Source organism: Lygodium microphyllum, chromosome 6, assembly GCF_053477565.2.
Source record: "Lygodium microphyllum isolate KBCC chromosome 6, Lygodium_microphyllum_v1.1.10, whole genome shotgun sequence".
Taxonomy (NCBI): Eukaryota; Viridiplantae; Streptophyta; class Polypodiopsida; order Schizaeales; family Lygodiaceae; genus Lygodium; species Lygodium microphyllum.
Window position 1 is genome coordinate 84,015,241 of NC_141140.1, and position 12,325 is coordinate 84,027,565.

Sequence of the window (12,325 nt, forward strand, 5' to 3'; positions counted from 1 at the left end):
ATTGCATTTTTGTTGACCTTGAGCCACAAGCCATTTGAAGTGTAACAAGGGCAACATTATAGACTTGACAAATGGGTTTAAAGAATTTTGTTTTGGTAGACTACAGCTGTAGCTAGACGGTTTCTAGGCTCAATTATGTGATTCTTGCCAATTATGTGGTTTGTTCGTCCATGTGACTATTGCTATGCCTTGACTTATATTAGAAAGTGATAAGTGGCTTGCATAGTTAGTGATGAATGTGACTCTTGAGTGTTAATTAGTGACGAATATTTGTTGCTCTCTCTCTGTGTAGTAGCTTGCCCCATCAGTCGACCAGGAAGTCACTCAAAAAGTCGTTGAAGAAAACACACAATGGAAACCTTTAGTCTGACATTGGTGCATCCCACAAGTACTCCCCAATCATATACTTTGCACATAGTTCTCTCTTAAGAAATAGCTTCAACCAGCCTGTGCCACAGAGAAAGAACTTGAGGAGAGTGTGGTCTTTACTCCCCATCTAGAGTTGCACTCCCCATCTAGAGCAGGCGCGACGCGACGGGCAGGGAGCCATTATCTTCTTCTCACTATCAGCAATTACACGATCAAGCCCAAGAATGGTTGTCCATCCCTATGTATCTATCCGTCAAGTAAGTCCAGTAAGATTGAGCAGTCCCCCCTTGGCATAAAGCAATCGAAGAGTCCTAGTACCCTGCAAGTAACGCAAAACATGCTTCACAGCTTGCCAATGTGATATGTGTGGGCAATGCATATATTTGCTCGGGACTGAAACTGCAAATTGAATATCTGGCCTTGTGTTGCATAACTAAATGAGACATCTCACTGTTGGAGCATACGTATGGATATCAAACAAATAATTGATATCATGCAAAGACAACTTGAGTCTAGTCTCCATTGATGTGCAAACTGGCTTGCGATCCTGTAAGTCAAACCTCTCAAGAAGTTTATCAATGTATCTAGACTGTGACAATCTAATGCCTCTAGCATCATGAATGAACTTAATGCCCAAATAGTAGTGCAAAGGCCCTAAGTCTGACATCTCAAAAGTTTGCTGCAAACTTTGTTTGAATGCTGAAATTTGATAAGCATGTGTCCCTGTGAGGAGAAGATCATCAACATAAAGACATATGACCAACAAGGATCCTGTAATATTCCCCCTCCCCCCCGGTGCAGCCTATAGAAATCCCCCCCCTTAATTTTAAAGAATAATCGAAAATTTTTTAACCCCTCCCTCCCCCTGTCGCCGCCGACAGGTGGCAGGGGGGAAAAGGAAGAGGACGATGTGGGAAGGAGGATGATGAGGATGCTGAGGAGGGGGGAAGTCGGCGTGGATGACGATTGCGCAGATCGTGATGACGAGGATGATGACGTAGACGAGGAGGGAGGCTACGTGGCCAAGCACCCCCCCTTGGGCGTATTGACCCTACCGTGGCCACCTGGAGGGGCTAAGGAGTCCCCGCCGCCATACGGATGGTAGGTGGTGACCACCACTCCACGTCCCCTCCCCCCTTTGCCACTATGAGAGAGAGAGCGCCCCTTGCTGCCAAAAAGAGAGAGAGAGAGAGAGAGAGAGAGAGGGGGAGAAAAAGAAGAAGAAGAAGAAAGAGAGGTGAGAAGAGAGAGAAGAAGAAGAGGGGGAGAGGAAGGGAGGGAGAGACTTCTGTGAAGGATCTCCTTCTCTTTTCTTCCGTAGAGGATGTCCACATGCATTCTTTCTTTCCCCTTTGCCCACGAACCCATATCCTGTTTCCGCAAGATTATCCTTCAATTGCAAGCTTAATTCTCTTCCCAATTGGCCCCTGCTAATTGAGAACAAGGTGTGGAAGTCTTGTGTGATTTGCATCTAAGAGAGACAAAGATCGAGAATGGCCCCCAAGCGGAAAATGCCACACGCGGATGGCAATCCCGCAATGAAACCCTCGAGCGAGGACATCACTGCCTATCCAATTGCGGTACTGACCGTAAGTAACGTATTTTCAGATTGATGAATGCTTGCTTTGATTCACGCATAAGATGCATTAGACCCGCACGAGAATGGTTTATTGAAAATGATAAATTCATCGCAAACATTTAAAAGGTGGAGTTTGTAAAGTGCTTGCATCAAGAGAAGCAAATTGCATCTAGTTGCTATGCGACAAATTCGTACATAGCATAAATAGCATATAAGATTCCAAGGTATTGTCGACTCTCCTTTTCTGGAAAATAATAGATAAGTATTTCACCACATTGAAAGTATGTTGTAGCTTGCACGCTTGACAGATCACATGGCAAGTAATCTATCCTAGAGGAAATTCAATCTCGAAACTCTAGTGCGTAGTTAGCACAAACAACGATCATAAGGATTAAAACTAAGATGCCTTGAGATCCGCTGATAGTGACTATGTTTATCAATCCTATTCGGGGTTGGGCTAGGTACAAACAACATCTCCAAGCCTCAAAGGCAAGGGAAGAACTCAAGGGATTAGGAAACCCTAGGATCAAGTATGGACCAATACTTCTAAACTTGTTGGGAAAAAGGTCGGGTTGTCGATCAATGTAGTTGCTCAATAGAATTTACATTCTTGCATAGTTGTATGAGACCTCGGTATGTGTCTTAGCCGAAGTGTTAAGTAAATTTTGCGTAGGATCACTTAGATTCCAAGGGGGAGAGCGGATATGCGATGAAAGGGTTATCGTGACTATTCTTGCAATGTTTGGAAAAGAGTACCATTGTTTTGTTGGTCGATCAAATAACACCCTAAATGCTTTTACATTCTACTAATTGTTGGATTGTGGTTTGGATGATTATTTCAAGTGCTTGTGATTGTTGAAAAATTCATGGCAGAGGTCTATAATGACAAGTTGCCATGGGGATAAAGGAATGTTTTTCTGGAAAATGATATTAGGGCTGATTGCCTTGATTGCATTTCATTCTTAATTGGATTAATTAAGGAAAGGATATTTTTGCGCGGGTGGATCATCTCCAAGGTCATGTTGCGTTTCAACTCGAGAAGGGCACTGCTCGATTTACAGGCCAAAGGTCGTGTGGTGAAAAGGCCGACCACGAAAATGATGTTTCACTCTTAGGACGCTTGTGGGTGAGGTGGAGCTTTGGACACCCCTTGCAATCCGGAACGGAGTTGAAGACGGTCGTGGTTCCAACGTTTTTGGCGTTTGAAGATCCTATTCTAGTTAATGGATGGAGATTATGGTGCCATGTGATTTGGACCGGGTATTTCTGTTGGGCAGAAGGGATATATAATTTCTCCTGTATGGGTAGGAGACAAAGATTAACTGAAAAATAAGTTAAGGAACTTGTTTGTCAAAAGGACTGTTTGCTCTGTTTTCGTGTCAATGCTATAAGTTACGCAAACGAACCCTGTTCCTTAAAAGGCTTAATTAATGAAGCTGGTTTTAAATGTTATACATAAATGTGGGTGGAAGTGGAGCATTTTCCGGTTGTTTATTGGGCCCTCCTTAAGGATGCTATGGTTGTAGTGGGTCATGTGTTGGTGCCCCCTAGTGTAAAAGCCACCAATAGAAATCGCCTATGTATGTTATGGAATACAGCCAGATAGTGGCCTAATTGGTTGCGTCTCAATTGCAATGGTATGCTGCCTCTCTGGTTTCGGCCTAAGTGGGGTGATTTTGGTGGACATTGCTTCTCCTAAGGTCAGCTGGGTCACTTCTTGGTAGAATGTCCCAATCGAAAGAGTACCTTGGTGGACCAGTGTATGGACCAAGATCGAAATGTCCCCCCTTGTCCTACTAAGCAACAAATCACTCAACCTACCTAGTCCAAACCCAAGTAGCCAGTTTTTCCTTCAGGAAACACTGGAATGGATGGAAGCCCGATGTAACAAAGGAAAAGCCAAGGAGAGTCTTGTGCCTTCAATAACTATAGACTCTTCTTCATTGCCAGACCACCTCTGCACGTATTCACATTGTTGAGATAAATCATTGGATGCACCAACCTTCAGAGTCCCTACTACCCCCAAGGGTCCACGGCCCCCAAAACAGCAGCAACAGCAACCATGCACCCGTGACCCTCCAGCCTATCTGGCTTTTGATGTTGTTCACCGTGTCATTACTCCATGGGACCACAAGTATCCAGGTTCTACTTCCCACTTTGCAGATGGACCCTCGTCTTCACAAGCTGCACCTCCAAGGCCCAGCCCTTTTGCAGTACTAGGAGACTTCTTTGAAGATGGTGTTCTGGAGACATTAGCAGCAAAGGTTCAGGCCCATGCGGCAAAATCTCGTCAGCACTCTTGAGTTTTTGTGTCTGTTTGGTCCCGGGGTGCCTCTTGCACATAGTATCTTCTTATGTTTATTGAATCCATTGTACTTGGTTCCTATATGATGGTCTAGTGCCACATCGCAATTTGTAATCTTGTTTTCATGCACATTTTTTCGTAATTAATATAAATTGCCCATTATGAGAGAGAGAGAGAGAGAGAGAGAGAGAGAGAGAGAGAGAGAGAGAGAGAGAGAATCATTGCTGTGCATCTGGGCAGATCCTTGTTTATGAATACATGCCGAATGGGAATTTGCACTCAGTTCTGTTCAGTAAGTTTTCATGATGAAAAGGTTTTCCACACAACTTACTTTTTGTCACAAATACATGCTTTGAAATGAGGATCCTGTTGTCAAATGTGTAGAGGATCAGAGTGGACTCACACTTGATTGGTTGAGACGGCTTGACATTGCAATTGGGGTTGCCCAAGGATTAGAGTACCTTCATTCTTTTGCGGTACAGTAATGTGCTTATTTGATTGGTATTTACTGTCTTTGTTTTGTTCTGTTTTTTAATTTTTGTGGTGAGAAACACGTCCAAGAGCTGGTAGTAAACCTGTGTGCAGGATCCACCTGTCATTCACAGAGATGTGAAGCCAAGCAACATTCTCCTCGACGATAACTGGGTTGCTAAACTGTCAGACTTTGGGATCTCAAAAGTTGCCCCAGAATTCGAAACACACGTTGAAACCAGGCCTGCTGGAACAGTTGGGTAATGCTTCCAACCTTTTTTTGAAATATGGATTGTTTATTAGCGAGTTTTCCAAGATACAACCACAAGCACAAAATTAGCAATTGAAAGCTACCTTATGAAATGTTAAGAGACTTGTATGAACTCAAAATCCGGATGCCTTTTGCAAAAACTAAGTAAAGGCATCTTACCAAATGTTAGAGACATGTATTCAATCAAGATGTCTTTTTTTGTGTTTACGTCTTGTTAAAATCTATACTGGTCACTTGCAGATACATTGATCCTCAGTACATGCTCAGGGAGTATCTGACTACTGCAAGTGATGTTTATAGCTTTGGGATGGTGCTTTTAGAGCTTATTACTGGTCAGAAGGCAGTTGATAACAAACGACTGGAGGAGCATAATCTTGTGGAATGGGTATCAATTCTAATACTTTGGTTACATGTTGATATATTTTGATTGTGACCAAAATGTAAAATGCTTTGTCATGAGAATGCTGGTATCCTTCTTTTGTGTGTAACCATAGCATGGCCAAGTTTTGCCAAGTGGCAGGCTTCTAATCCCATTTTCCAAGCATTATCCAGCTTATTAAACTAATTTTAAATATTAATTCTAAAAATTAATTTAATAATTATCTAGCACTTAGAAAATTAATTTCACTAAATTAGCTAGGCCAACTTGTCTCTCAAGTGTCCTTGAGCAATCATTACCCTTAGATTGGCATTAATTAATTAATTAATGCCTAGTCTCCCTTGCTCCTCCCCCCCCTCCCCAATCATCATTATCATCACCATCTTCGTCATCGACGTCCTCATCCACCCAATTATCTTTTTCTCTCTCCACATAAGCTTCTGTACAGAAGCTTAGAAGCTTCCAAACAAGGCTTAAACCCTTTTCATCCACACCATCTCGGGTTTTCTAAAACCAAGTCCCTGAGACCGATGTCTTGTGTGGGAGAGGGAGATAACGGACAGACGTCGATTCGATACACGGAGTGACTCAGAGGAGAGTTGCTAGAACGAGATTACTGCGTCAAATGGCCCCCAAACAAAAGACGTGAGGAGCACATGCGGGAGCTTCTACTCCGAGTTCGCGTGTGGATAACACCCCGAACCTCAATGCCCAGGTTCTTAGAAATTGATTTCGCATGGAAAGAATGCATTTAAGCATGTCTTTAATACACGTAGTCGAGTTAAATACATTTGGAAATTTTAAACGCAATTATCCATTCGTTTACGAAGTTACTGCATGTCATGTCTTTGAAAAATGCTTGCACTTTCAAGTTGCAATCCTAGACGCATATTGCATAGGGTATGAGGTGGATTTGTCCAAATGCATTCTTGATCTCCTCGCAAAAAAGAAACAGCGCATAATGCATTTAGATAGTAATATCCTAGTTGTGATTCGTACGAGATAATCATTGACGTCCATTCGATGTTGTCCAAGTAGTTGCATGCATGAAAAGGATTTATGTACCTTGCAAGTTGCATGCGATATTAATTACATCCTAGGTTGGGTTAAGTGCTGTAGGACGGATTAAATCAATAATAGTCTTATGACATTCGCTTATGCATGAACTTCTTTTATCGAAGTTGTTTTAGAAAAAGATGCATTTCATATTAAAGCTTGAATTCAATGCATTAAGCGAAGGGTTATGAGCATAGTTCTTGTTGAAATTCAACGTAGGTTTTTATACAAGTTAGCCCTAAATTGTCAATCATTATAGTTTAGGCAAGAAAAAGAAATGGTCATTGTACATTTTATAGTTGCATAAAAGGAAAAAGCCAATATTTGCGTGTAATGTTATGTCTTGCAACTATTTACACCTTTTAGGAATAATATTAGCGCCTCTAAGAAAAGACCATCTCTTGTCGCAAGACAATTAGATCGATTTAGGTAATCGCTTGTGAGGGCATAATCCACATGGGATTCATAAAAGTATAAATAGTTAGTACGACAAACACCTCATAGTGCTAGGTAGGGTTTGGTTACATTAAAAATTCTGCCTAGTATCGCACTTGGGATCCCAAGTCAAGACTTTCGATCCCAAAGATCCTACCCACTTTCATAGAATGCTAGGGTTAGCTGAATGCTTATGCAAGAACGATCTAGGGTTTTTACCCTAAGGATCAATTAACCAAAGACTAGACTTCCATTTGTATTTTAAAACCCTAGGGCCAAACGTTGTCGGCCTAGTAAGATTAGGGTTGGGTTGAGTCAAGAGGACATCCCAAAACCCTACATCTTGACCAAATGTATTTCTTGACCAAGGAACGCTGTTTGATGGGAGAAATGATCCCACAAGCTAGGTGGGACACTTGTCTCGTGCGACAAGCTGCAACGTCGCATGGCTTTGTGTTTAAACCACAAGATAGATTTGCCACTCCTTGGAACAAGGTTAGCAGGTTCTAAAGTACAAGTTCAACTTGCAAGAGGATGAGTGGTCATTCTGCTACATCACCCTTCTTTGGGCTGAAATGCCAAGTTAGGAAAATTATGAATTGCCTAGCAAGAAATTGACCAATCAAGTTAGGGCGATGAGGTTGCCCAGGATTTACTGTCTTAGTTTAAGGAACCTAAGGTGTTTGTTAATTTGGGTTAACAAGGTATAAACCCTAACCCAAGGATAAAAGGGTAAACAAGCAATGAAACCCTTGGGGATCTTGCCAAGTCGCAATTGATTCCGGATCGAATGCTAGATGCATTCGGAGAGAAGGATTCATACCTTAGCAGTTGGCCAAACAAACGACCACGGGATTGATTGTGTTTGTACAGTTAGGAGCACTGTTTGTACTTCTTTGCTCAATGAACTAAAGCTGAAAAAATAATCAATGCTTCAGGTTGAAGGCCTGGAGGGAGAGGCAGCATTAGTTACCCCCGACTGTCTGTCTGACCCTATTCAAGGGGGTTGTTAGCCGTGCCGGGTACGTGGACCGAACCTGTCGGGAGAGGTCTCTTCATGGGTGCTACTTGGAGCAGGAGGACGCTTGGGTGCCAGGGGGGGCTCTGTCCGTAAATCCCTTGCCTCCGGGTCCTGTAGAAGAGGCTGACATAACTCGGGATTGGATCTCAAGGCCCGCATACTAGTCTACGGGCGGAAACTTGGAATAGCGATCCCTGAGGATTGCTGGAAATGCCTTTGGGCGGATTATGGATTAGCCTTCGGGCTGGATTATATGATGTATTCCAAAGACTGATAAATAAGATCAATTGTTGAAAAGGAACTTGTTTGGCATTGTTTTTCCATGTCAGTGCTTAAGTTACGTGAAGGAACCGGTGATTAATTTGACTAATTAAAGAGGCTGTTTTTGCGTGTCAAACTAAATGTGGTAGGTAATTAGACAACTAAAGCAACCGTGAGGAAAGTGCGGTGGATGTGACCATGGGTCCGTCCTACGAAAGGGTGGTCCCGATTGGCCGGGAACTTTTCTCAAAGGAGTTGACAGCAAAGGACGATGACCTAGAATCTAGAGTACTAGAGTCCCGATTTATGCTGTTTTAGGGGAACGGAATGGGACTATGCCTTATGGGCAGAGAGGTCGAGCTTTGCATCCCTCTCGTTTCCCATTCTCCTTGAACCAAGTACAGCATGAATCCGCTTCGACCCTGACGTTTATGTGTAAAGTAGTTCGCTTGGGGTTTGACGCTAGCTACCGTTCTAGGAATTTGACCACTAGGAAAACCCTGATTCAGGTCGGTCCTAAGTAGGAACGGCCGGAATGCTTCCGCTTCGTGGTAGACTCGAGAAGACTTAGATCGCAAACCCCGTGACATTCCGTGGGAGTGCCGGGCGGCGCTTTCTGGATTCTCTTCCCGATGGGTTGCTAAGACATGCCCTACGAGCGAACAGGTGGACACGTTACATGTACAAGTCACATTTGCACATTTCATTAGCTTTTAATCAAATGCCAAGCAAAGCAATAAAATTTCACATCCTTCTGACACTACTGTGATGATAGGGTGTGGGTGAAGGGCTTACTCCTAATCATGTGTGATATCATCATCATCATCTTTAGCCTTTCTATGTAATCCTAGCCATCATAGTGGTCTCTTTCTTGTCCAATCTGATCCTCAAGCCGGCTCAATTGTCTATGGTATAGGCTTCAACCCCAAACCTTAACTCCATATAGAACAGTAGACATGACTAAGCATAAAAAAACCATAGTTTAGTGCAAGCTTCTTGAAATTGTATGTGGGCACACTAACTCTCAAGGGCCTTGTATCGCATAGGGAGCTTTCTACTGGCAGGCAGTTAGCCAGGGCCGTCACCTTCTGTATGAGGCCGGGATGCAGGACACGATATTCATCATTGAGGCAGGGTCGTGCGCAATGGTCGGTTTGGAGACTCTACCCATCCGCCAGGTACTGGAGCCCATAGCAAACCGCTCTGAGGTATGGGAGATCATAGGGAGTCTTACTGGATGGCATATCTGGAAGGCGCGGTGTTAGGAGACTTTCTGCGGAGAGAGACTTTCAACACAGGTGACCCTAGCTGAGCTTTGGACCTCCATCATCCACTCCCTCCGCGGCCATTGGGATCAGGTGCAGGGCGAGTCCGGGGCTCGTCAGGAGCTCCGTGGTCACTTCATGCATACATGGGGCGGCCAGGACCTATTTTTTGTGATGCAGGCAGGCAGCCCCAGATGGCGATATACCCCCGCTCCATGGCTTCTTGCCCCCATTCCCCCCAGACCGCCCTGAGAGGCTTGTATTCATGATGTATTTGTGTTTCTGCATCAGCTTCAGCTAGTCTGTTGAGCATGAGAACTCCGTTGTAATAAGTTTCTTTGAGTAATTTAATCAGCCACATTTTATTTTATTAAAAAAAAAAAAACTCTCAAGGGCCTTGAGTGTTGCATAGCGTCGTGGAATAGCCGGGGGCCCTAGCTAATCCACCCCCCCCCCCCCCCCCCCCAAGTGAAAATCTTGGTTCAGAGAAAGTGACTCCCATGTATACATTCTCTCTCACATGCTCCAATGCATCTCCCCTGAATGTGAACTAATACATAGATTGAGTCACCCACGCTGGCAAAGTGTCAAACGCTATGACTTCGGTGTTTTCAAGATTCACTGTGAGATCTCTTATGTCTATAAAAGGTATATAGTGCATCCAAGTGACCCTGCAAGCTCTCCAATGTCTAAAATGAGTACCCCTGTAATGCTTGGGGTTGGCAAGGTAGGATTGTATCTTGTGGAGAGGGCATAGGCACTTGAGGTATCTCGTTGAAGTGGATGTGGTTCATAGAGTTCTTCTTGATTGGATGTCTTCATGCATTCAAGATAAGTTTATGTATTAGAAATCTTAGGGATAGCCTCTACATGTGCACCTTAAAGTAGCCTAGATAGTGACGATCAATATGATCTCCTATTTCTTGCCTTTACTCCCTCGGACATAGGGTTCATTGTAGGAGTTGTACAGCCCATCTGTACTTTTTTAAGCGACATGGCTAACAACACTTTGTACTTTTTGAAGCAATATGGCTTAAAACACTTTGTAGTTGCTCAAAGGTAAGAAGCTAGCATTTTGACTTGAAATCTCGATTGCTAGTTGTTGTACCTCTCATCTTTTTTCTCCACAATCTCCCCACCACAGGGCACCACCTACAATGGTTCTATCTCTAAACATCTGTTGCCCCAAATTGTCCTTGATTGCTTTTGTACTAGTACAGTTGTTTCTTGATGAACTCGTGAAGAAATCTCCATCTAAGGGACTGCTATGCCTTGAAGAGCAAGACCAGCTGAAACCTTGGAACCCACTTGCCATAGCAACAAAGTCTGTACATGCCTATAGCTGAATCAATCTATAGATGCATTACATTACGTATTCTCCAAATATGCCAAAATCTTTCTCTCCATACCTAAAGCAGATCTAGTGATAGTTTTTACCATGTCAATGATACAGTAACTTAAAGCAAGTGACCTTCAACAAAAATTTCAATCAGTGTTAGTTGATAGTGCTTCAAGCAGAGGCAATGAAAGGAGTTTCAGTGATTTTTACATGGAGCGTGCGTTGGTTATTCAGGCAATAGATTTCTGATCACTATATTCTGCATTCCACAGGTAAAGCTGAAACTGATTCGTGAAGATCTAAACTGCATTGTTGACCCACGGCTCGGTGATCGATATCCAGAACAAGTTTATCATGACATTTTCAGACTCGCTGTAGACTGTGCATCATTCAAGGCGGAGGACAGACCATCCATGAAGGTGAATTCTGGAATTCGAGTCTAGTCTTTTATCACTGTTGCGATTGTTACTTGTGGACAGCTAATCACTTAAATCACGGAATTATTCTTTAGGCAGTGGTAACTATACTTGATGCCTGCCGTTGGTCAGTCTCTCCCCATCTTCTTCAATTGGCTGTACATGATACAGAAAGCTGTGCTCTTGAAGCAGAAGAAGATCACTCTATAAGCAGTCAAGTCAGTAAGGAATGGCTCACAAAAGATATGGCAAGCAGTTCAGCTGTCAATACCACTTTCAGTATGTCTGTTTTATTGCCACGCTGAGACCACGTATGTGTGAACTAACTGAGAAGAAATCTTCATTGCCAGGAGCTATCTGATTCATCTCCAAGGCAAGGCTTGTTTGGTACAGAATGATTCTATCTTACACATTCTCCATTGATTCTTTCGGTCTTGGAGCCTATCATCAATCATACTTCAGACAAATCCAAAGGCACATTTCATCGAGGGTGGCCACGATAACCTCTTTAAGGCTGTCCGAGCCAATGATATCCTTGCCAGTCTGATTGACGCATGTAAGTTTTCTATGTGGGTGCTCTGTCTTTCTGTCTATTTAGAACAGGGACCAGAGTGTCAAGTGTTCAACAAGAAGCTCTGTTTCCGAGAGAGACCCATTTATTGAACATTGCTGCAGACCTTATCACTTTGGCCTTGGTCACACGTTTACATTAACCTTTGTAAAGTTGTGCCAAGCCTTCATGTTGTAATATTATTATTCTTTTGACACCCACTTTGGCCTTGGTCACTTCTTCATATCGATCTTTCTAAGGTTGCATGTAAGTCTTCTTTCGTGTTGTAATATTATTCTTTTGATACTCGTGACTCGGGTAAGAGGATCCTTATATTACTCCACTATGGACCTCTTTTCCAAGGAAAAAGAACTGCAAATTGCTTATGGGAAATACCTTCCTTTAGTCATTGCATTTCGAGCCTTCCTTTTTTCTATTAATCTTTACAACTACTATGGTTGTGCATCACTTGATGATGTGAATAGCTCCATACGTCATGTTTTCCTAATGTGATGATGATCCTATCAACAGTACCTTGCTTCTAAATGAACATAGAAAGACATTGTAGACCAAGTTTTCCTAATCTTTTCAAGGCTAAGACAAGGGTC

At 43.0% G+C, this 12,325-nt stretch overlaps 1 protein-coding gene across 5 annotated transcripts in view; it reads left to right on the forward strand.

The window, feature by feature from the left end:
* LOC148034747 (uncharacterized) overlaps window positions 1-11,938 on the forward strand; it is an 80,138-nt gene extending 68,200 nt beyond the window's left edge. For 4 of the 5 annotated variants that reach the window (XM_087679715.1, XM_087679711.1, XM_087679714.1 and 1 more), the window contains 6 exons: window positions 4,494-4,545; window positions 4,638-4,729; window positions 4,839-4,984; window positions 5,236-5,380; window positions 11,024-11,170; window positions 11,263-11,938. In XM_087679715.1, coding sequence (XP_087535841.1) covers window positions 4,494-4,545; window positions 4,638-4,729; window positions 4,839-4,984; window positions 5,236-5,380; window positions 11,024-11,170; window positions 11,263-11,472 — 792 coding nt within the window. In that variant the 3' untranslated portion in view covers window positions 11,473-11,938. The remainder of the gene's footprint in view (window positions 1-4,493; window positions 4,546-4,637; window positions 4,730-4,838; window positions 4,985-5,235; window positions 5,381-11,023; window positions 11,171-11,262) is intronic. The other variant, XM_087679712.1, reaches the window with a different exon arrangement.
* Window positions 11,939-12,325: the final 387 nt, after the last annotated feature.